The 26,727-nt window shown below is 34.4% G+C and overlaps 1 protein-coding gene across 1 annotated transcript in view; it reads right to left on the minus strand.

Moving 5' to 3' along the window:
* Positions 1-26,727, minus strand: part of TRDN (triadin) — a 276,837-nt gene that overhangs the window by 104,388 nt on the left and 145,722 nt on the right. Inside the window, 2 exon segments of the mRNA XM_040627484.1 lie at positions 3,067-3,096; positions 7,210-7,263. Coding sequence (XP_040483418.1) covers positions 3,067-3,096; positions 7,210-7,263 — 84 coding nt within the window.

The raw sequence follows: 26,727 nt of genomic DNA on the forward strand, positions 1-26,727 counted from the left end.
AATGAAGATTAGCCTTTCTAATTATTTTAGGAAAGATTAAACAAAAGAGAGTTCAGCCAAATTAAAAATTCTAGAAGACTAAATGCTAGGGGCAAAGGGGAGACAGAGGTTGAAGCTTATGCCAGAATTTGTGTCTCTGCGTCTACAAAGAGAGTGGGGCAATTACATAAGAAAAAATAAAGAATAAGCATATTTTATAGAGAAAAACAAAATTTGATGGGACTTTGAAACTAATGGAAAGTTAGAAAGAATGTGTGTTGACAGATGATGAGTAAAGTGCCTATATGGGGGAGAAAGACTGGCACACGGGAAATTTCAGTAGAAAAAGGCCTATAAAGGGAACCCAGTTGAATATTCAAAAATGTCCCTCCCCTTAAGCTAAGCTATGGTAAGAACAACAAAACTGATGGGCAAAGCTCAGTGGAACCAAGGGTCTCTCTTGTTAAGGTTTCTGAAAAGGACTTGATGGGACACAGGGAATAAGATCTTAACATGAAAAGCAAATCTTCAGAGTTTACTATGTAGGAAGCCCTTTGATCCTTGGTGCACAGATCATCTTTGATAATAAGGAAACTGCTATGTACTTTTGTTTCTGCATTTTAAAATTCACTAAGAAAAGAACTTCCCAGGGCGTTCTAGTTAAGCCGTAAAGCCCTCCTGATTTTTTTCTCTTCCAGGAAAGTTGTCAACCATTAGTATCTTTGAACTGTACCCCAAGAGTTTGAATGTGAGTAGAAATAAACTTTGTATAAAAGAAAATGTTGAAAATCCAAATTGTATCTGGTAATTTGTATTAAACATTCTTATTTGAATAGACATATTTCCGACAGAGGCAGGAAGCCTCTATGGAAAAGCAAGAGCCAAGACTCATGTCCGTATATCTCTCTGCTCTGCTCAACAGGAGAAAGGGAAATAGAAACTCATGAAACAAAATCAAATGACTGCCTAGAATAGCAGGACATTGAGTCTGTTCTCCTTTATACGCTGGAAACAATGAAAATTATTCTAGATAGCTGTCTTTTTTCTTAAACAGCATAATCTTCACAAATACAAAATTTTTCCAAATAAAAGATAAGAGATAATCTATGAAACTCTTTGGAAATAATAATAATAATAATAATATTATAATAAAAATAAATAAGGGTATATGTTTTATACATTTTACAGCTGGTGGTGGACACTGGATCGCTTGACTCTCTATGGCAAAGCTCTGCCCAAGCTCTCCAGGCTCTTCGAAGTATTATATAATGATTATAAACAATCTCTCAAAAAAAGAAAAAGAAAATGAGGCATCTAATCCAGGAAAAATAGAACAAAAAACCCTGGAAGCATAGCAATGAGAAAAAAAAAAAAAAACCCAGATATAAAGCCTAAAGCGATGCAGTTTGTAATTTGACTATTGTTTCATATACCCAAAAGTCTTCTAATACTTTGGTTTGATTACTAATGAATGGAAAAATAACTGTTCATATTACTCTTTTTCCTAAATCAAATGGTAAATTGTTCTTTATTCCTAAGAAGGAATGGTGGGGAAAGATGAACACTTTTGAGGACTGTCTATATCAAAAACTGTGCCAAGGACTTGCAACTTCTTTTTTCTTGTAACGTCTCTGTATCCTCACCACAGTATTGATCATGTAAATGATGTAAGTTCCAGAATACACCTAAAGATTTGTTATGCATACATGGGGAAATAAACACACTAATGTGTCTTAGTTGGCTTTATTATGATATCATGGTTTTGCTCTCACTGAACAAAGAATGGCCAGCTAAAATATTTTTTTCTGTCTTCTATCTATGGACTCTTAGATTCCTGTTTAATAGAAGTAGAATGTGAGTCCCAAGCTGCTACAATTATGTAAAATTCTGATGATACTAAATATAAAATATAACACTTGCTTTCTATTTTTCTCAGATTGTATGAACACTAATTAGAATATTATTGTCATTGTCAGAGTTAGAAATGATTGCTTATATCTTCACACTATTTTTACTAAGAAAATAAGCCTAGATTAATAAACAGTGGTGATATCTAGACCTTGTCTGAGTATTGTCAGGGTACAGAAGAAACATCTCTCTAAATAGAATCACAATGACTAAGATGGTCTTAATATTCCTCTTAGCTTGATGAAATTTTAGACAGGTGTCTTCCTGATTATAGGCCCACAACCTCCCTTGTATTAGTACATTTACTTTACAAAACTTGCAACTGTAAATTCTTTCTCTGTTCTTTTGAGATATAAATCTGCTACAACCAGAAATATCTTTCTCAGGACCTAGGAGACATCCTTTTGAAATGTAATCATCAACAGATATAGTGCTCCTATATCCCAGTCTCTATGGGAGGGTAGGAGCCTAACTTCGATAAGCAGCAATTAATAAACACAGATGGCCTAATCACAATGACGACCACCCCACACCCCAACCGCCCAATGTCCTCCAATACCTTCCACTAGCTCATCTCAGAGCTTAAAAATTCTCAGCTTTTCTGTTTCACTGGTGTTGGATTTTGCTTATATTGCGATGGACTTGAGATCTATTGCAATAGTCTTTAATAAAGTCTTCCTTACCTGTTACATCCCTTTGAGTGCATATTTTCTTTGACAGAAAGGAATATTTTACTCCATCTCAGGACATTCTGACAAAAGGAGATGGTATGCAGGGGATGCACTATGGTTTATTTGTTATTTGCAACTTAACAGAACAAAGTAGCATCAGATGCTGGTCGGTGTCAGAGATGTAAGTAGTTAGTAGAGAAACACAGTCTATATCTTTCACACTTTTGAAATTTGGTAAAACTTCTAATGGAATGGAAGATCTGGGATTTTGAGAGGTTATGTTTTTTCCCCTAGATCTTGAAAAGACAAGATTTATAATTGTTTTTTAAAAAGCAGTGCACCCTTTTATATGAAGTAAGGGAGAAAAATACATTCATGAGACATGTCTGCATAATATAGATCCAGTTATCCAAAGGAAACACAGGCGAGATGGCAAGCAAAACCCAACTCTGGATTTTGGTAAATTGTTTACACAAAAGGCATAGTGCAATTTTTGCATTAAACATACCTTCCTTCTTTTCATCTTTTTTAGCTGCTGCTGAAATAAAATAAAATAGTGTTAAAACATATTAAGTGATCGTTCTTCAGAATACTCCTGGGAATATGAGACTGTAGTCCATGTATTCATAAATTGAGTTGTTATCTATGCACAAATATATCCATCCAAATTCTGCAATAAGAGAATAACCAGAAAATATTATGTTATGTGAAGTTTTTTTAAAAAACTCAGATATAAGCATAAAACCAAAAAAAAAAAAGAATTAAAAATATATTTTTTACATAGATAAGTTAAATAAATAAGTACAGTATGTGTTTAGTATAAGTTCATTTTAGGTTAGAAATAGTTACATCTGAGAAAACCACAAACATCTCTAGGTCTATGCCAAAAATGGAGGTGATATTTCATAAATTATCTGTGCCTAGCTACTAAGAAATTATACACCAGTTTATTATATGCATTTATGACAGTAGTGTTTAAAATGTCCCATTTCAGCGAGGGGCAATGACAAGTCCACCCTCCTTTTAGCAAATGTATGCCATCTTTACACAGAGAGAAGGCACAGCACACTTTAATCACCTTTGAATTTTGACTTTCTCTGCGGTAGAATTCATCTAACCCTGGATCATGAGTCTAAATCTGGATACAAATTGTAACTTGTAACATTTCAGGGAGGCACTCAGTCAGTTTGGGATTGCTCCAGGCAAGATGACCCTTGGTTCTGTATAAAGTTCATTCAGGAGCCGAACCCACTCCAAGAAGTCTTAGACCACAGAAATTGAATCAAAGATCGTGCACATCCCCATAAGGTAATCCTGCCTGAGTGAGTTAGAATTTGCCGGGCCGCTTAGACCCAACATCTAGGACTACTTTGGGTGTTTAGTCTGTGCTACAATTACCAAAGCACTTCCATGTGCATCTTCTCGCTGGGGCTTCACCTAGACCCACCTAAGTCTTTACTGGCTACAGAAAATTCACTGCCTAGATGGCCCTCCATCTGCTCAACATACACCTGCCCGAAAATGAACCCTCACCTCCCCCCTTACGCCACTTTCTTTCCGTGGGACTTAGTTTTGACAATTATAATCATCTTATTCACCCAGGCCCAAAAGCTCAGCACCATTTTAAATTTTTCCTTTGTTTCATTCCTTATATTCTGTCAAATATTTCTTCCAAATGTCCATATTAGTTGCATTTTCCCCAAGTCATTGATAACTATCATAGTCGAGGTTGTCCCTTATCTTGATACTGACAATAGCCTTTCAGAATTATCACTATTTATTTAAGCCATCTACACTAGCAATGCTTTTTTTCTCTGCCAGTTTATTCTTTAGTCATGCTCCAAGCCCAAATGAAGTCATCTTCACCCATGAGGAATCCCCCAACCCCCAACTCTTATTAAAAATCACTTTGTCTTAACTATGACATTTATTATCTCTACAATTCAATTCAACACTACACGATATTCTATTTATGTTATTATTTAAATTTCTTAGATCTCCAAATTGTAATCTGTTGTATAGAGTCATTTATTTCATACTCTTCTCTGTCTCAAAACTCTGTTAAAATTTTTTAAAATGTACTTCCAAAGAAAGTGTGCTAAATCATAATAATAGGGTTAAATACGCACACATCTGCACACAGCTTATATAAAACTAGAGTCTAGGTATTTTCTTTGCCACAAAAGTAAAAATAAATAAATAAATGGACAGATATAGTCTAGTCTTTTATCACACTGCAAGTATCACTATCAATTTTTCATTTTATACTCCAAAATATCAGCCTTTGCTAGAGCAATACTGCCAATGGTGTTCAAGCTCTGTCTCCTAATGAAGTACATGCAAATATTAATTATTTCTACGCATTATTTAATTATGTGGCTGTGCTATTATAAAACCTAAGAAAGACCCATGGAAGATGTGCACAGCACAAGTGATATTTATCCCTGCTTGGTGTCCCTGCTTTGATGTGTCATTGCCATTTTAGTGAACAGCCCCAAACTCCTGCCTCGTGTACTATGTTTAATCAACACGTTCATATAATTTCCTTAGAAGAATGTTTCTAACAAGACTTTGAAACTCTAGGGTATTAATGACTCAACAATAAATCTTTGATTCCAAAAGAATAATTTCTGAGGCTGCCTTGTCTAGCCTAGCTGGAACGTAAAAATGAAGAGTCCCGGCCCCAAGCTCAAATTTGAAGCAAGTTTCCAGATATCTCTGCAATTTCCTCCCCCTTGAATTCCTCTGATATGACACAGAAGTAACATTAAAATCCTGTCTCGAGTCGTAGTTCCACAGCCACTAAAGCTCTCAGAAGCCTCAATCAAAGCAGAAGTGTCCTAGGGCAAGTGTGTTTTTATGAGAACATATATACATTAACCACAATGATTCTTTGAACTGGTAGCCCTTTGCTGGAGGTAATGACTCTGAGCTGCATTTTCATGAATAAAACCCCCAAAGTGATCATATTTGTTCTGCCTTCTACATCCCATAATATTTGTTATACTCTCCTAAAGAAGAATCTGTTTTCTTGAACAACCTGCTGATTCAATGAAAATTAAAAATTGGTATCATAGCTCCTAATCACCTAGTATATGCAGTGCTTATAAATAGCATCACTGAGTCAAATGGAAGACAGTCAACCCATTTTACCAATATTTAATACGATGATTCTGCATACGGTTGAGTCCAGGGTAAATGCAGCCATGTTATATGTTATACGCTGAAGAGTCTGCTACAAGGGTCTTCTGCCCAGAAACAAATGTAACACCATCTAAATGCATGTCTTTAATGCTAGATGTTGCATAATATAGCATAGGGAAGAAAGCAAAGGTTCTGTTAGGGGAGGAGTGCCAGGATGGGTTAAATAGGTGATGGGGATTAGGAGCACACTCGTTTGTCATCTTGGGTGTTGTACAGAAGTGTTGAATCACTATATTGTACTCCTGAAACTAATATAACACTAACACTGTATGTTAACTAACTGGAATTAAAATAAAAACTTAAAAAGCTAAAAAAATTTTCCTCTATTAAATATTTTACCTTTTATTCCCTAAATGTCATCTGTGACGTTTTCATAGATGACAAAAGTCAGAGCACTTCTGTCCTTCCCTTATGCCTTCATCGAATTACTTTTCATGGTTTAAGAATAAGGGTCATATCAATCATATTCTATTCTGTTCACTTGGAGATACACAGGAGTTGGAATAGCTTTCTCAAAGAATGTGATTTCAGATGCTGCTCTCCCTGCTTGTGCTCTCTGTGAAATAAATAAATAAAATCTTTAAAAAATTAAAAGTAAAAAATAAAAAACTTTGTAGGAAAATTATTTTAAAGAAGTACTTTTCCAAAAATGACGATTTAAAGTATAAATATTTTGGGATGCCTGGGTAGTTCAGTCAGTTAAGCATCCAACTCTTGGTTTCAACTCATGTCATGATCTCAGGGTCTTGGGATTGAGCCCTGAGTTGGGCTCCACGCTCAGTGGGGAGTCTGCGTGAGTTTCTCTCTCTCCCTTTCCCTCTGCCCCTCTTCTCTCTCTCTCTTTCCCTAAAATAAATTTTAAAAAATAAATGAAATAAATAATCAATATTTTTCTAAAGGTCTCTTAAAGAAACGACTTTGATGACCGAAAGATATTAGTAAGTGATGAAACTGATTTTCTCAGATGGCTTATACAAACTAGGGTGATTTCTTTGTAGTCATATCTGAAACCCAATTTCTGCAGTCTTAATATAGATGAAATAATATTAATTTAATAACATTCTGACAATTTTTCTAATATGATGCAAATTACAAGGTATAACTGAAAACACTGGAAAAATTGTATATTATTTATATCTCTATCAATCTTTCTACCTATCATCTATCAATCTATCTATGGCTTATTTTTAGAAATATAAGTAAAAGCTCAATGACTGAAACTTGAAGTCAACATACTAATTCTTGGGTCCTTCATGGTTCCTCCAACTAAAAAATAAATACTCAAAATGTGTATTTTCACGCAACCATATTTTCTGTAATAACCCAGCAGATGGCGCTATTCTGCAATAAACAAGCTTTTGCTTTTTTGTCAATAAAGTGTTCCGTACTTAAAAAAAAAAAAAGAAGAAAGAAAGAAATAGAATGTTTAAACTGTTTTATTGCTTACCTTGTGCCGGAACTTTTATAGTCCCTTGTTTGGTTTCAGGAGCTTTCCCTGGATCTTATAAAGAAAATAAATAAATGACCATGAAGTACCATTTCAGAAAGATAGTTAACGCCCTAAAAAGGGGGAGATTAGAAAATCAAAAACAAACGTAAAACACATTGCCCTTAGCACTCAGAATTTTTGTTAAGGAAGGTGCACAGTTGGTAGGGGGATCACTAAGAAATTAGGTTTATTGAGACCAAAAAAAGAAAGTTTCTCAAAACTGCCTTACTGTGACGTGACCATGGAGCACTTTGCATTTGTTGGGCACCTGAATTTGAAAATCTCAGAATTCTTGGTAAATAATTTCTGCATTACCAAACTTTTGAAATGGATGGAACATTTAGACATAAATAAAGTGGCTCATAGAAGCTCATTGAATGACTAATATGAGGATAAAGCCCAGGACAACTAATACCCAGAGGCTGGCGTGGACTCAAGACGCCATTCCCGGCCCTGCAGCGCAGTGAGCTTGGTCCTGGGCAGCGTGTGTGTCGCGACAGAATAACAAAACTTCGTTTTGAATCTCTCTTCCTTCTTGTCATAGGGTCTTTGTGTGTTTTTTTGTTTTTGTTTTGTTTTGTTTTGTTTTTAAAGATTTTACTTATTCGTTTGACAGAGATAGAGACAGCCAGCGAGAGAGGGAACACAAGCAGGGGGAGTGGGAGAGGAAGAAGCAGGCTCGCAGCAGAAGAGCCTGATGTGGGGCTCGATCCCAGAACGCCGGGATCACGACCTGAACTGAAGGCAGATGCTTAACCACTGAGCCACCCAGGCGCCCCAGGGTCTTTGTTTTTATTTTTTCAGAATTTTCTCTTTAAAGAAACAGGATACAAAAACACAGATGGTAACTACTTAAATGTATTATTTAATTAATTAGCATGAAAATAAAGGGGAAATAAAGATTTCAAAAAGCAATGCTTATCTCCCATTTCACTAAATAATAGTTCCTGATTATCTTCAGTAAGCTTTCAATAATTAAATTAACATTTAATAATATGGGAAGGAAGATTTGGTCATTTGTTATGGATGTTGACCTTTATTCATTCGTTCATCACATATTGATTTGGGACCTATTACCTGTATACACTAAGCTATGTGTAAATGTCGTAGCTGATACACATAAATACTCAATCTTTTGTTTAATTATCAAATGTTGATTATAGCTTATTTAATATTACACTTTTAGAGTTATAAAATAAGATCGCATCAGAATAACTTGCAAAGAATCAAAGTTTCCATGTTTTTTAGTCAAACGAAAGTTTTGTTTCTAATTTATGTCTTACCTCTTGTTGGTGAGTTAATTATTCATTTATATCATAATAAGGATTATGAAAATGTCAATTTTGCATTCTGCTTTTTATAAAAATTATTTGATTCATATGTGATTTTAATTATTACCCTATTTATTATTCAGAGAAATTATTTTTTGCCAAAATTAAGTTGATTTCATTTTACCTATGATCTCTTTATTATTTTTTTCCTTTCTTCAGGAGGAAAAATCCATGCCAGCTTCATGCTAGTGCTATCTTTGTCACTCCCAGAATAAACGGTCTCAATAATTAGTCAAGATTTATACACAAATATTGAATTTTTAACTAATGTATTTCTCAGTATTGCTCTAGCCCTATACCTACATGACTAGCATCTAGTGGTCACTTAATAAATATTGGTAAATGAAAAATTAGATGAAAGGATATGTCCAAAAGATCACCAGAAGGACCCTAGACTGCTCTGGTGTTTCAATCTTTAAAGATCTCAGAATATTAGAAAATTGTAAAGTAGTTCCTGATTTTTTAAAAAGAAGATTTGAAAATTGTAGTCAGTATAGTACCTTAGAATTTTAACAGCTGATTTTCCTATCTTCTCTTTCTTCTTTATGTTTTCTTAAATCATGGCTCCTAAAACAATCCCTCCATACCAAAGATTGTACCTCACCTCCCAGTACACCCAACTGTGAATTTGGGGGAACTTTACTTAGGGCCCTATTACTTCTCCCGTTGGTCATTCAGTTACTCTGTCAGCTGCTTTCTCCCTCAGTGATCAGGGGTCAGATCATGCTCCTGACTATTCAGCATTCCCCATTTGAGTATTCTGACAGGTGACAGACTTAGCTCTCAAGCGTCACATCTTCACTAACCCTACCCAGTATCTGTTTGGCTCTGTGCACGTTGAGTGGGCATGTTTTAAGGGCTCATACTCTATGGACTCTTTTTTCCTGCTATGTCATAACTCTCCACCCCTCTACCTCCCTCAAATCCACCCATCCACCAGGCACAGTGATACACTCTGGATACTGTTCCCAAGTAAAAGGTGTTATTTTAAAGGGGGCATTCTACAGACAGTGTCCACCCACAAAGGAATAACTTTAATGGAGCTAATTCTCAATTCTGTCACAGTAAAATATGGTTTTTCCTTCATAGTTCCATCTAGTCTTTCTCTGATCTCAAACTTTTAAGTAAAAATTAACAGTTTAAAACCAAATGCTTTCCAACAAATTTGCCAACTTGCATTCACCCAACATCAGTCTCAAATCTATTGAGGACACACGAAGAGGTGAGATTTGATATCTGCTTGTGTACAGCATTTCAGTTTTCAAAACTTTAAGGAAGGAGTTAACTCTGAGACCATAAATGAACAGCATTAAAGCCACACCAAAAATTGCAGAAGAGTGAAAATACATTCAAATCCACACAAATTTTTATTATAAATAATTGTTCTGTCTTTTATTACTGCCAACTACAAAAGAAACTAACTTTTTTATTAGGGAAATTTTCAAATATATATAAAACTAAAGAAGAAAGTATAATGATCTCCATGTACTTAACACCCATTTAATAATCAAGTGAGAGCCAGTCTTATTTTTCTGTGTATCACTCACTACCTCCTCTACTTGCATCCCAAATGAAAATTTTATTATGGCAAATGCAAATGATTTCACTGTTCCCAAGACTGATTTGATAATTTTCATAGTTACATTTTTGAAATAAAATACAACAATTTAAATAAAAGTGCAGGAAGATAAGAAAATTCAACTAAAGATTATAATAATTCTGAAATTAATAAATAATAATATGGACCACGAAATCAGAGACAGGATGGACCTAGATTAATATGTCAGCATAATTTTCTCGGGAATACTTTAGTAGAAAATTATCTGAGAAGTTAGTATTCTCAGGCTCCTGAAACATGTGTTTATATAAATTTTCAAGAATCAGATAAGCCAAATGGAACAGTCTGATTTACAAAATGGAAAAAATATTATGAGTCTGCAAATGTTTTGTTAAGGAATCAATTTTCACATACAGGTTTAAATATTCATTTAATATCATAAAGTTTTTCCTGTGGGGCTCTGTTTATATTGACTTCTTTTAACATGAAGGGTAAATCCATTGAGTTTTCAAATTTAAGTTTCACATAACTTTATTTTTTTAAGATTTTATGTTTAAGTAATCACTATACCCAATGCGTACATCTCGAGATCAAGAGTCACATGCTCTACCAGCTGAGCCAGCCAGGCGCCCCTTCACATAACTGTAACAACAAATGGACTGCCACACCGAGTTCAGTGGTGATCTTTGACTAACGGACAGTAGATGAAGAATAATTTTGTAGTGATCATACTTACATTTTAAGTATTTCTAAGCAATCCTCCAGTTTCCCTCAAAATAAATGATTACATTTATAATGTTTTTATTCTTTTTTTAAAAAGATTTTATTTATTTATTTGAGAGTGACCGAGAGAGAGAGAGAGAGAGAGAGAGAGAGAGAGAGAAAATGAGTTGGGGGGAGGAGTAGAGGGAGAGGGAGAAGCAGGCTCCCCACTGAGCAAGGATCCCGATGATGGGGGGGCTCTGTCCCAGGACCCTGGGACCATGACCTGAGCGGAAGGCAGATGCTTAACTGACTGAGCCACCCAGGCACCCCTAATATTTTTATTCTTTAAAGTAAGTTGAAGGGCGCCTGGGTGACTCAGCAGGTTGAGTGCTCCACTCTTGTTCTCAGCTCCAGTCGCGATCTCACGGTTGTGGGATCCAGCTCCGCGGTGCTCAGCGAGTCTGCTTGTCCCTCTCCCTCTGCTTCTCCCTGTACCCCTCCCCTCACCGCTTGAGCATGTGTGTGCTGTCTCTGTCTCTCTCTCTCTCAAAAATAAATTTAAAAACTCTTAAAAAAAATAAAGTTGGAAGCAATCATTTTCTCTTTCAAATGTAACAATCAATATCCCTAAATAACATTTAAATCCCTTCACAAAACAGCAAAATACGAAAGAAAGAGCAGAAGGAAAGAGAGGTGAGTGATCTGACAAAGGCAGGAGAATGAGCGGCAGCAGGTGGTCAAGTAGTTAATGGTTTCTGATGACCTGATCTTCCTCCTGGTCTTTTCTCCATAACAAGCCCAACGGACTCAGCAGTACAGATTTCTATTCAGTGTGCGATTATATTTTAATTATTTACTTACAAAACTATAGTTTCCTACTAATCTATAAATTCCCTGTGATCACTGATGAGTTATTTATTCAACTTCATAACTCTAGCACCTAGCAAAATACTGGGAAAACTGTCTTTCATAAACATGTAAGCAATTGATTGCATTAAAAAAACCTAATTACAAAAGGGTAAAAAAATCTAATTGACCAGTTTCAAATGAGTCATTAAATTTAGGACTCTTTCATTTTTAAGATGATAAAAACTAATTCAAACTCTTTTTCTCTTTGATCATTTATCATATGATACGCAGAAAATGTTTTAATTTTAAATTTCAGAACTTTATTTTCACTACAGTATAGTGTGACCCTGGTTGCAATTTGGAATTTTTTAGAATTTCACTATTTCAAACAAATTTACAACTTGCATGGATTTGGTAATCTAGGAATTCTGTTTAAAAGCATGACACGAACCAATGTTTCTTTAGGACTCAAATTACAAATCAATTTCATTCATTAATTTTCCAAAAAAAGAAACAGAAACAAGTCTCCAAAGCCATCTCTTGCTAGTTCTAGTAGTGGGAAGCATTTAGATTGTTCTTAGGTGAGAAAACTAAACATAGAAAAGTTGAATAACTTTTCCACAAACCAGGAAAGAAAGAAAGATTTACTGGTTCAGCAGCTAAACTTTGAACCAGCAATATGAAACCTTGATCCATCAAAATATATACATCCTTTTTTGGAATAAGATACTAGACTCTAAAGTCAAATCATCCGGCAATCTAATGAACTGCTAAATTAAGCCTTAAATCATTGTTTTTTATTCTTATAAAATCTAATTCACTATTTTTAGATGTAGATACTCTCGAAACAGAGAAAGGTTAACATTTAAGCTAAAAGTTATTATATGCTTAAAAGGTCTTAAGCTAAGCCTCTTGTACTTCATGGCTCCAGGAAAGCATATTTCAGAGGTGTTGCTTCATCTGAGTATGACAATTACCCTATTGAGATGAAATTAATCATGAAGCAGCCTTCGGCCATCCTGTCTGACCAAGGGGACTGAAGCCTGAAAGGAGGGCCTATTTGCTGCCAGATATGCAAATTGCAAAAGGTGCACAATGCAGAAACATGAATAATTTATCAAAATAATCTGTTATTGCTAGAGGTTAAAAATCTAAATAAACTGGCAGCATCATTTACAATAGGTAGCATAATTTAGCTTCTTTTATTCCCCCAGGAAATCTTTATTCCATCAAGCAATGTATTCTGTTTTAGGATCAAAGTAGTTTTTAACTTAATATCTTAGCATTATAGAGTGTAATTCAGAAGTAAAAATGATTATTTCATGTCTGCTAAAATAATCCCTTGATTTTTTAATCTTTAAGAAAACATACTATCATTTCAATCGAAACCATTCTAAGCATTTCTTAATTTGGAAAAAAAAAAGAACTTTGATGTTTTCATTAAATGTAAGTCAACATCTATTTATAGTTTCTACACATGGAATCAGCTTTTCCTTATATTATTTGGAGAGAATTAAGCATAGGGAAAAAAACCTTGAATTTCAGTCAGAATATTCATTGTTAGAAAAATGTACATTCCCCACTCATGGCACTGCCTGGTTGTCTGGATAGAATATGGTAAGAAGGGAGTTTAGAATTTAGAGTTGAAGACCAAGGTATCAATTTATTTAAATGACTAAAGGAAAGAAACTTTTTAAAAAAATTAATATACGTTATAAATGAGACACAGATCACTTGACCTTCTATCCGAAAATAAATGTGTCTAAATATGTGTGTGTGTATGTATGTGTATATACACAGGCATGTTAAGGAGAGGGCTGACTCCATTAGGTTAGGAAAAGCTTCCTGCCCTACAGCTAGTAAAACAACAAAATACAATGTCATCGTGGGAAGATAGGAGGTTGCAATCTTGGAGATGCCCGATGGAGAGACACCTGTCTTAGAGGAGTCCCACATGGATCTGCCTAAAGCAGAGGTAACCCTTTCTACCTTCCACAGCAACTTTCTAAAATCCATGACTATGAACACCAGTAAGAGTATTTGAAAATGTTACCTATATTATGTTTTGATACCAAATTTTTTTTATTATGTGTTTTCTTTTTATTATTGAGGCTTACTTGGGAGTTCTCCTTTACCATAGTTATGGTAAATTACAATAATTATTCCTTTGTTAATATTTTAAAAACAAGCATTCTGACCACCAACCTGGACCAATTCTCTTAGGAGAAACATACACTTCCTAGTACATTTAAGACTCAAGTAGCTAGGGTGCCTCGGTGGCTCAGTTGGTTAAGCATCTGCCTTTGGCTCAGGTCATGATCCCAGGGTCCTGGGATCCAGCCCTATATTAGGTTCCCTGCTCAGTGGGGAGCCTGCTTCTCCCTCTCCCCATGCTTGTGCTCTCTCTCTCTGTCAAATAAATACATAAAATCTTAAAAAAAAAAAAGGCTCAAGTAGCTATTTGATGCTTTCGTTGAAATAAATGTTACAGTTTAGAAAATTATTGCTTTCCCATTATAAATTATTTATTTCTTTAGCAAGGATTGCTTTTGATTCTTTATGCAAAATAAAACAAAAAAATTTTTAAAGAAAGTCAGGAGTTTACTTGAGAATAAAGAGTTTATTGAGAATATAAGCTAGTTTATTATACACACACAGACATACACACACGCACAATGAAAACAGAATTTGATTGTTCAGCCACAGTTTCCAGTTAAAATTTCAGTCTTAAAAATTAAGTGAGGTACTGTTGGTAGATCCTATAACTCACAGTTTACGCATAGAACGGGGAGTGGTTTCCTTATTAAATGACATCATAGAACAGAACGATCTTATTTCAGCCTTTCAAAAATACCAGTCGCTATTGTTCTAACATTAGTAAACAGTGTCTGTGAATATTATCATACTGTTTTTCACTTTTCTAGAAAATAAGAAATGCACACCCTTTTTATCTAATTACCCAATTTGGAAATGTTATATAAACAAACAGAATTGTAAGTGTGAATGTAACCCTACAAAAAAATAAAATAGTAAGGATAGTGAAGGAAAAAACTGAGAGCAAAGACTGTTTTATTCCTATTTGTATCGTCAGTCTCTAACAGAGTTCTTGGCACTGAGAACGCATTCAGTAAATGTTTTTGCATGAATAAATGAATAATGATTAGGAGACAAGGTGTTTGAAAAATCATTGTTATATACCTGAAAATTGTAAACCAAATGGGTAGCAATTATCTTCATAAAATTGCTCAGACTCATTGAGTCTTTTTTTTTCTCTCTATAGTACTGCAGATGTCAAAATCTGAAGATGTTATAATCAGCTTCAAAGAAAATCTAAGTTTCTTGTAAAAATAGCAAGGTTTATAAAATGCAGATTTATTACACTGATAAGTTAGAATGATTTCCAAAAAGAAGGAATCCTTAACAGAGGGTCCTAAATAAAGCAATCTGAGGAAGAATTCAGAGGTGTATTTTTAAGCGAACACTTTCTGCTAAATTTTGTTCTCAGGTTGAACAGAGTGTAGGGAATGAACAACACCCAATTTGGTATTAAACAAGAAAATATTTCTCCAAATAATTACTGAGGCCCATCACTCAGCCTTTCTTCAGTATTTAGTGCATGTGCGCTTCTTGTGAACAAAGCACCACGACACCTAAATATAAGAACTAGTTCCACTCCTTAGGGGCACGTCGTGAAAAATGCTAAATAAAGGGTATAGTAATGTGAGTTTCAGTACTGACAATCTTTAAGGAGGTAAGATATAGATAAGCCTTGAAGGAGAAATAGAGTATAGAGCAACAGAAGGGGTGAGGGAAAGAAAGGTGTAAAGTGGGATAATGGATCAATGTGGCTAGGGCAGAAGAATCTGGTTGGTGTTAGTGAGAAGTGAAAATAAAAATTTAAAAATTGTTTAAATGTAAATTATGGTCAAAATAATTCACTTTGAAATCTCAGCAAATGCCATGTGCTCGCTCTTTCTTCCTTTCTTCTTGTTTTTTTGAAGATTTTATTTACTTATTTATTTGAGAGAGAGAAAGAGAGGGAGGGCACAAGCAGGGGCAGAGGGAGAAGCAGATACCCCGCTGAGCAGGGAGCCCAGCACAGCTTGATCCCAGGACCCTGGGATCGTGACTTGGGCCAAAAGCAGATGCTCAACCATCTGAGCCACCCGGGAGCCCCTCAAGTTGCTTTTCCACTGAGAAGAATTTTAGTAATAAGGTATAAGAACAAGCCAAATAATGTTGGTTTCAACAAGGTCAAAGAAAGAGGATATTTTAAAAAGGAGGAAATAAACCTCAGAATTAAGAAAAGAGAGAAACAATTTCTTTTGTTATCGAGGTAGCCCCTGGCAACATTTGTGAACATGAATTGGGACGCAGACAAAAGAAAGCCTACTTTTTTTGATGTCAGTCTCAGCCTATCAATAACCAGTGTTGTGACTAGACTGGCCCTTGTGGTTCTTATTATGATGGCAAGACACCCTTAACAACAGCCATCAGGGAACTCGGGGAAAAAAACCCCAAAAACCGTTTGTTATTTGGAAGTTCTGGAAATTACATGGCCTATCCGGGGCCACACAGTGATGTTGCAGGGGAAAGAGAGAGAACGAGAGAGGGAGAGAGTGAGCAGGCAGGTCTGAGGTTCTTGCTTTTATTGGTGTCACCCTGGACGGACCTTGAGGAAATTATGCTCAGTTAAATAAGTAGACAGAAAAAGACAAATACTGCATCATTTCATGTATATGTGGAATCAAAAAAAAAAAAAACAAAATGAAAAAACAAAACAAAATTCATTGATACTGAGAGTGGAATACTGGTTGCTAGATGGGAGGGATATTAGGGGTTGCGAGCAACAGGTGAAGGGGGTCAAGGGGTACAGGCTTCAAACTACAAGATAAGTCATGGGGATGTAATGTACAGCATGGTGACTGTCGTCAACAATATCGCATTGCATACTTGAGTTGTGAAGAGAGTGAATCCTACGAGTTCTCATCACAAGACAAAAAACCTTTCTTTGTAATTTTGTATGGTGATGGCTGGTCACTAGACTTACTGTCATGTTCACTTTACACTGTATACAAATATCAAATCACCATGTTGTACTCCTGAAACTAATATAATGTTATACGGCAATTATATCTCAATAAAAAATCCATTAACCATAGGGTTTTGCAAGCACTCTTTTTTAAAAAATAGTACACAAGGGTTCCCTTTTCTCTACATCCCAGTCAAGACTTGTTAATCCTGTCTTTTTGATAATAGCTAGTCTAACAAGTGGGAGGTGAAATCTCGTTGCTTTGATTTGCATTTCCCTGATGGTTGGTGATGTTGAACATCTTTTCATTTGTCTGTTTTTAAGTCCACACTCCTTCCAAAACTCTAACTTTTTACTCTCTCATTTTATGCTTTTGTTTCCACATTTTACATATTTTTAATTTGTGTTTCTTTTAACTAAATATTGTATAGTTAGTTGTACTATTTTGGTCTTTTAACCTTCATGCTATCTTTGCAAGTGATTAATCTACTACCTTTACTATATATTTACCTTTACCCTTAAGATTTATACTATCATGTGATTTCTTTCCTTTGACTATATTGTGCCATTCCTCTAGTCTGCAAAGTTTCTGTTGAAAAATTTGCCAATAGAGTCTCATGGGAATTCCCTTATTCATAACAAGTTGATTTTGTCTTGCTGCTTTTAAGATTCTCTCTTTAACTTTTGTCATTTTAATTGTAATGATTCTTGGTGTGAATCTCTTTGGGTTCGTCTTACTTGGAACTCTCTAGGTTTCTTGGATCTGGACGTTTGTTTCCTTCCCAAAGTGAATCTTCATATATAGTGAAAACACTTTTCAAAGTGCTGTTTTTGTACTAAACGTGTCTGCACTGAAACTCTTGAAGAGTATTATCTCAGTTCTCAACAGTCTTTTGGTCTCCTGGATGCAAGTCCTATCGATTTTCTCTCTGATGAGGATACCAAGGGTTGAGGTGACTTATGTGAGCACAAACCCCTCACTTTTCAGGGAGAAACTCCACATTTGTGAGATTCCCTCCGATTGTGGTGGGTTTTTGGTGAGACCACATCTCTGCCTCTTCTATCCTTTTCAGTGTGGTCCTTTTATAGTCTGTTGTGAAGGAGCTGTTAGGCTAGTTTTCAAGTATTTTTCAGAGAGACTTGTTCCATATATAACTGTAGATTCAATGTGTGTGTGGTGGAGGTAGGTTCAGAATCTTCCTATGCCACATGTGGATCACCCCATTAATATATTTTAAGGATGAGGAAACTGAGGAAGAGAGCCAATGAATTATTTGCCAATGTCACACAACTACCAATTGGTTGGGATGGGATTTCAACCTAGACCATGTGTCTCTAGGGCTGATATTCTGAACCCTGATGTGATATGATGTTGCCACTTCCTGTCTGATTTTTGGTGGTGAGATCTTTGTGAAAATTTTATTATAAGTGTTTCTTATATTGTTATAATTTTCAAGTTCTAAAAGAATTTTAAACGAAACAATTACAAAAGGAAACAGTCTTACTTTTACCTTCCTTAAGATTCATTTCACCAAAAATTTAATATTTTACCATGCTTCTCCCCATGTTCTATTAGCCTTTAAAACAGCACACATTTTAATTTGATAGTTTTATTGTTTTAATTTATCATTCAGAGAGACAGAGAGAGAATGTACTGTGTATATCCATATAGAGGGAGTGACATGAAGGAAGAACAACGATACTTATAGAAATTCTATCCTCGTGGCATGTGTAGATTAGGGAGAGAGATAGAAACATTGTGAACAAAAGCCACCACAGAAGGGATAGATGCCTTAAGAAAAGTCCTGGTGAAGTGCTATGCAGGCTCAAAGGAGGAAGATAACACTTGCACTTTGGGAACAGGAAGTTTCCAGGAAATGATAGAATTTGAGGTTGGATGGGAAAGAGTGGTTGGATGTGAAGATAAAGAGAAAAGTAGATGAACACTAATAAGGGCCAGCTCTGTTCTGTGTCAGGAGTTACCAAAGCATACTGTATTCATATGGCTGTAAGCAGAAAGAAACTTTGTTCTTTCAATAACTACTGCAAATTCATTCTCTAGATTTACTTTTCCCCATCTCTTGGATAAAAATTAGGAAAAGACCCTATAGCTTTCCTGGTCATGTTAGATAACAAAACAGCAGTCTCTTTTCCTAAACATTTAAAACATCCAAATTTGGTGTAATATCAAAGCTCCCAACTTTTATCCCAATTAAAAATTGTACCACAGCTCAGCTTGAGCTTGCCTTGGGCTTGGAAGGCTGAAAGTGGGAAGGATGATGTGGGATTCCTGTCCCTTTTCCTCACTCTGTCCTCCACCCTCCCCATCTCCCCTCCAGGGTAGGAGCAAAGAGGAGGAAACAGGGATAAAGGACATAATCTTACTTGATCGGCTCAAGTGTAACTTGAGTATGGTGCCACTTGTCCATGTCAGATGCCCCAAACTGATGGATTCCACCTCTCCTATGGCACTATTTTGGATTCCTTGAAATCCTTCCACTGAAGCAATCTGACTCTTGTTTCATTGTGGTGGGAGGCCTCTTCTAGCTAGGTGCTATAGAACCCATCAGCTTCCTCAACCTGCTCCCATTACTACCATCTTTACTTTGCTGCTATGGATCACTCAAAGACAATTTCTCACTTTAGACTTTTCCAGGTGTGAGACAGGTACTAATGCATGAATCTGCCTCCCCCCAGTCCCCATTTTAGGGGACACATACCAAGTTTTCTGAAGCTCTCTAACTTGATTTAAGATAAAGGAGAAATATCATCATTCTCTTTCTCTCTCTCTGAGTATGCAGAAAATGCAGCTCAGCAACAACCCCAAACCAAAGTTTTCATCTTCCCAGTGAAGATTCATTCATAATATTGAACTTTTTAAAAATGTTTGTATAGCAGAATATATGATTTTTCAGAACCTTGAATATAATGCCCAGGAGTTTCTTAAGTCCATGTAGAATATGGTTATGTGTCGTAAGTGCCCTTTCATACTATTAAATATAATATTTGCTTTGATTGAGTAAACCATTTTTTTAAAGATTTTATTTATTTATTCATGAGAGACAGAGAGGCAGAGGGAGAAGCAGGCTCCCCAAGGAGCAGGACTCCATGCCAGGACCCTGGGATCATGACCTGGGCCGAAGGCAGATGTTTAACCATCTGAGTCACCCAGGAGTCCTGAGTAAACCATTTGTCTGCTGTGACTACCTAATGTCTATATTTGGTTTCTCATGTAAATAAGTATTTAAGACTAATTCTCTGATATCTCATTCATTAAAATACACAAATATAAATTATGTACTATTTATATAGAAGTTTGATTTTCTTAATGGAACATGTAATGTAAATTCATCCAGGAAAAGAATAATGTCTAAATACAGACTAAAATAATGATTGCCATCTTAATTGTTGGCCAAAATCTAGAAATTGTTACATCTATAAATCACTTCTAGTCCACTTAAAATGATAAAAGCATGAAAATCTATTTATTGTACATCTTATAATAAATCAGTTTTGATATTAACACATCTTATTTAATTAAAAATATGTTATTTTTGTGATTTATGTTGATTATTTAGTTATATATAAAAAGTAATATACCATTAACTTAAAATTTATTTTTGTAGTGAAAGACAACTATACACTTCTAAGTATGATGTATGTTGTATTTCAAATATATCAATAAATTTGAAAATGTACTATTATCTATAAATTTAGAAAGTTTAGAAATTCCTCATTTGGATTTTAAAAATAGATCTTTCATTGTCAGTTTTCTATATTTAAATTATATATTAGACAACTTAATTTTTTTAAGATTTCCCAAACTCATTAAATATTAACCTTACAAATCCAAATTTCCTTTTTTTAAAGAAGAGCTCTTCTCAATTTTCTATGAGATAAACTAGAAAAGGAAATTGAAAAGTACTATATTTTATGTAGTAAAATAACTACTAAGTAACTAAGTAACTAAAACTTGGTTTGTTTCTCCCAAGAGTCACCAAAAAAAAACTTACCCTAGGATTAACAATGATATACTACTGTTCATTTTTTAGTGTGTTGAAGGAGAACAACAGAAATGTGTTCACCCAGGGCAGTAGAACACGTAGTATTAATAATAGTAGTAGTAATATATGTAGTAGTATTAATAGATTTTGACCCCAGGCTCCAATTTCTTTGATCCAGAATTGAGACATATTTACTGTTTTCAATCATTAGTATCAAATACCTTTCTATGAACCATTTTGTATTTTTTCCAATTGCTGTCAGTTATATTACATATTCCTATGTAGAATATTTAAATTTTAGTTTTGCACATCAAAGATGATTATAGAGTATCACATTAACTAAGTAATTCTAATACTAAAATTTTTAGTATAAAATTTTAATGTCAGTGAAACAAATGCATGTTATTTGGTGGATTGTGTCTTTTTCATATTATATTTTGCATGTAAAGGAATACACAGATTTTTAACTTTAGGAGTATTTGCAGATATAGGGGTTAACTACCATCCCCAAACAATACATAATTTAATTTTTAGGAAAGAATGCCAATGACTGCTTGAATGAGATTGAGCATACCACACTTTAAATTCTACAAATATCAAATGTATGTATTAGTACCTTCAGATCTGTTTCATATCTAAACTGCTTGCTTCTCTAAGATCTTAATTTTAAAATCGTCCCAATTGTAGGTCGCAATTTGTATGCATAACACGCTATGTTCTTCATGCATTTCTTTATTATTTGTCATTTATTGAATTCAAAGTTACCATTGTTCTTATCAATACACAAGAGAAACTCATGCTCTGTTTTCAGATATTTCCTCACTGTTAGATCTCAAGAGAGACTCTTAAAGATTGTGTTTCTGTGTTTGAGCCTGGCAAGTTTCTTTTAGCTGGGAAAGTGGTTTATAACACTGAATGTAAATCACGTGAATGATTTTATTACACCAAATTAATTCGTTTGACTATTCTGACAATATTTTAACATACAACAAAATCTAGATTAAAAAAATTCTTTAAACGATACAATTCCAAAATTACTAAAATGCATTCTAGAATTTAAATAATTTTTTTAAAATTCTAGAAATAATTCAAGATCAAATTCATATAAAAACAATCAAATTCAATAAAAGCAAATGAATTATAAATCCTTAGTTAACTAAAAAAAGAGTAGAGCTAGATATTCTTCTTCTATTTTTGACTAAGATACATGTTGCCATTATTTGAATATTTTAATAGAGGTTGATATTTTAAATAGTTAAAGTTCTTTGGGTAAATATGTTTCTCTTATATCAATATCATTGCTTTTATTTATAATTAATATAATTTTATTAGTACTATTTCTATGGCAAATGAGATAAGTAGTTAAAGGAAAGCCTTGGAACACTTCTATTTTGGACTTCTTATGTGAAATAATGCAATTTCTTCTTGTTTAAGTCAAACAATATGAGATTTTCTATAAATTTGTTCTACAGAAATAAGCTGTTAATATTGTTGTTTTTTTTTTAATTTTTTTAAAGCCAGAATCATTTGTGTTAAAAGATTTGCCTATGTTTATATATGGCTAACAAAATGATTTATTGGAAACTTTTTAGAAATTATATTTTCTCTTCATTGTATATGCACCTAAAATAAAATACATAATAATACATAATGTAAAGTTTCAAACTTTACATTAAAATTTTTAGTTCAAAACTGTAAGAAAAAATGACATTATTTTTGAAAAGAGGTGATAAAACTTGGAAAGATGCTGGACCAGGAATCAGAACACCTGTGATTTAGTCCGGGCCTGGCTGCTTATCTGATAAGGTTATAACACAGATCAAGTGAAATAATTTATGTATCCATTTCAAAAAGGCATTCCATTTAAAGATAAATACTTCAAATAAACACATTGCCACCCATCTTTTGCCCCTCAAGTTTCCTTTATTTTAGAGTTCCAGATTGATTTCAATAACTGACCATTTGGGCCACTTGTTTATTCTCTTCCTGTGCTTTAAAGTCCTACTCCTATGTTTTAAATTCACCGATAAAGAGTGAGCCCACAGGCGCAGGCCAAGATGGTGGTATGCGAAGATCCTAACTTACCCCCTCCCACAGACACAACAAATCTACAGTACAAATCTACATATGGAACAATTTCCTTTGAAAAAGACCAGAAAACTAGCTGGACATCTCCTCCACAACAAAGGATAAAAGGGTCACCTGAGACAGGTAGGAGATGCAGAGATGCAGTCTCACCAAAAACCCTACCCCTGAGCAGGGTCCCATAATCGGGCGGGATCTCTCAAATCCAGACCTTCTCCCTTAAGAGTTTACCCCCACTAAACCAGCCTTACAAACAATGTGCAAGGGACTTATTTAAGCTCGAGAAAAGGACACTAATTAGTGACAAGAAAACATAAGAAAGTATAAATCTCACTGGTAAAGGTAAATGTATAGGAAAGGTAGTGGATTAATCACTTACACAGCTGACATGAAGATTAAAAAGACAGAAGTAGTAAAAATAACTATAACTATAGTAATTAGTTAAGAGATATACAAAATAAAAAGATATAAAATGTGACAACAAAAACAAAACATGGTGGGGGTATTAAAATGTTAAATTTTAGAATGTGTTCAATTATAAACTGCTATATTGCCTGAAAATAAATTGTTGTGTGTGTGTGTGTGTGTGTGTGTGTGTGTATATATATATATATATATATATATATATATATATTCTCTCTGAGCCTCAAGTGAAAACCCATGTATACACACAAAAGATAATGAGAAAGGAATCTGAACATAACGAACGTTAAGAAAGTCATCAAGCCACAAGAGAAGAAAGGAACAGAGAGAAATTACAAAACCAGAAAACAATTAACAAAATGGGAATAAGTGCAAGCCTATCAATAACTACTTGGAGTAAACAGACTGAATTTTCCAATCAAAAGGCATAAAATAACTGAATGTATAAAAAACAAAAAAGACTCATTTATATGCTGCCTACAAGAGAATTACTTCATACCTAGAGACATACACAGACTAAAAGTGAAGGGATGGAAAAAATATTCTATGCAATTGGAAACCAAAAGAAAGCTAGAGTAGCTATACTTACATGAGACAAAATAGACTCTAAAACAAAGACTGTAATAAAAGATAAAGAAGGACATTATATGATGATAAAGGGGTCAATCCAGGAAGAAGATATAACATTTGTAAATATTTATGCAACCAACATAGGTGCACTTAAACATATGAAGCAAGTATTATTAAAAACCTAAAAGGAGAAACTGACAGCAATACAATAATAGTAGGAGAATTTAATGCCCCCACTTACATCCAGATAGAAAATTAATAAGGAAATATCAGTCATAAATGACACATTAGACCACATGGATTTATTAGCTGTATAGAGAACATCCCATCCCAAAATAGCAGAGTACACATTCTTCCCAAGTGCACATGGAATATTCTCCAACATAGATCACATGACAGACCACAAAACGAGTCTCAATAAATTCAAAAAGATTGAAATCCTACCAAGCATCTTCTCCAACCACAACAGTGTAAACCTAGAAATCAATTACAAGCAGAAAACTGGAAAAATCACAAATACGTGAAGATTAAACAGTGTGCCACAGAACAACCAATGGGTCAACAAAAAAAAATCAGTGAAATTAAATATACCTTGAGACAAGTATATATAGAAATACAAAATACCAAAATATATGGGATGTAGCAAAAGCAGTTATAAAAGGCAAGTTTATAGCAATATAGGTCTACCTCAAAAACCAACCAAACAAAAACATCTCAAATAAATAATTTTTCACCTAAAGGAATTAGAAAAAAGAACCCACAAAACCTAAAGTTACTAACAAATAACAAAAATCAGAGCAGAAATAAATGAAATAGTGACTAAAAAGATGATGGAAAAGATTAATGAAACTAAGAGCAGGGCCTAAAAAAAAACAAAATTGACAAACCTTTAGCTAGTCTCAGCAAGAAAAGAAGAGAGGGCTCAAATGAATAGAATCAGAAATAGAAGAGGGCAAATTACAACTGATACCACAGTAATACAAAGGATCATAAGAAAGTACCATGAACAATTATATACCATCAAGTTGGACAACCTAGAATAAATGAGTAGATTCCTGGGAACAGACAATCATCAAAGACTGAATCATGAAGGAATAGAAAATCAGAATAGACAGACAACTCCTAAGGAGACTGAATCAATGATCAAAATACTCCCAGCAAACAAGAGCCCAGGATCAGACAGCTGCACTGATGAAATCTACCAAACACTCAAAGACTATTTAAAAATAATTTTTCTCAAACTCTTCCAAAAAAACTGAAGAAGAGAGAATGCTTCCAAAGTCCTTCTATGAGGAGCATTGCCCTGATACCAAAATCAGACACCACCACCACAGGGAGAAAAAAATTACAATATTTCTGGTGAATATAGATGCAAAAATCATCAACAAACTATTCGCGAACTTAATTCAACAATAAATTGAAAGAATCAAAAATCATGATCAAGTGGGATTTATTTCAGAGATTCAAGGATTGTTCAAAATTTGCAAATCAGTTGACATGATACACCACATTAAAAAGAAGGATAGAAACCATATGTTCATCTCTGGGAGACTGTGTGGCTCAGTCGGCTGAGCTCCGGAATCTTGGTTTTGGCTCGGGTCTTGATCTCAGGGTCGTGAGATCAAGCCCCACTTCAGGCTCTACACTCAGTGGGGAGTCTGCTTGAGAGTCTCCCTCTCCCTCAGCCCCTCCCCGTGTGCTCTCTTTTTCTCAAATAAATACATAAATCTTTTAAAAAATCATATGATCATCTCAATTGATTCAGAAAAAGCATTTGATAAAGTTCAACATCCATTTATGATTAAAAGAAATCTCAACAAAGTGAGTATAGAGGTAACATATTTCAACATAATAAATGCCATATATGTCAAGTTCACAACTAATACAATACTCAGTGGTGAAAAGCTGAAAGCTATTCCTCTAAGATAGGGAACAACACAAGGAAGTCCACTCTTGCTTCTTTTAGTCGGTTCAGTATTAGAAGTCCTAATCAGAACGCGTAGGCAACAAAAAGAAATAAGAGACATTGAAATTGAAAAAAGAAGAAATAAATCCATCCTCACTTGTGGACAACATGATTTTGTATATAGAAAACCCTAAAGACTCCACCCTAAAACTGTTAGAACTAATAAATTCAGTGGGACAACATCAAACTAAAAACTTTCTGCATGGCAATGTAAATGTTCAACAAAATGTTCAAAATTTTGTATATAGATTTTGTATATAGAAAGATTTTGTATATAGAAAACCCTAAAGACTCCACCCTAAAACTGTTAGAACTAATAAATTCAGTGGGACAACATCAAACTAAAAACTAACTGCATGGCAATGTAAATGTTCAACAAAATGTTCAAAAAAAAAACCTCTTCAATAGCAGAAAATTTTGCAAATCATTTATCCAATAAGGGGTTAATATCCAAAATATATGAAGAACTCATACAACTCAATAGCAAAAAACCAAACAATCCCAAATAAAAAATGGACAGAGGATCTGAACATTTTCCCAAAGAAGATATACAGATAACCAGAAGGCACATGAAAAGATGCTCAACATCACTGATCCTCAGGGAAATGCAAATCCAAACCACAATGAGCTATTACCTTACATCTTTCAGGATGGCTATTATCAAAAAGATGAGAAATAACAAGTGCTGGCAAAGATAGAGAAAAGTAGACTCTCATGCACTGTTAATGGGAATGTAAATTAGTGCAGCCACTATGGAAAACAGTATGGAGTTTCTTCAAAAGTTAAAAATAGAACTACCATATGATCCAGAAATTCCACTTCTGAGTCCCTAAAGAAAATAAAACAAATAATACATAACACTAATTTTAAAAGATATATGTGTCCCTATGTTCACTGAAGCTTTTATTTACAATAGCCATAATATGGAAATAACCTAAGTGCTCCTCAATGGA

The sequence above is a fragment of the Ursus maritimus genome, unplaced genomic scaffold (genome assembly GCF_017311325.1).
Source record: "Ursus maritimus isolate PB19 unplaced genomic scaffold, ASM1731132v1 scaffold_13, whole genome shotgun sequence".
In the NCBI taxonomy this organism is placed as follows: Eukaryota; Metazoa; Chordata; class Mammalia; order Carnivora; family Ursidae; genus Ursus; species Ursus maritimus.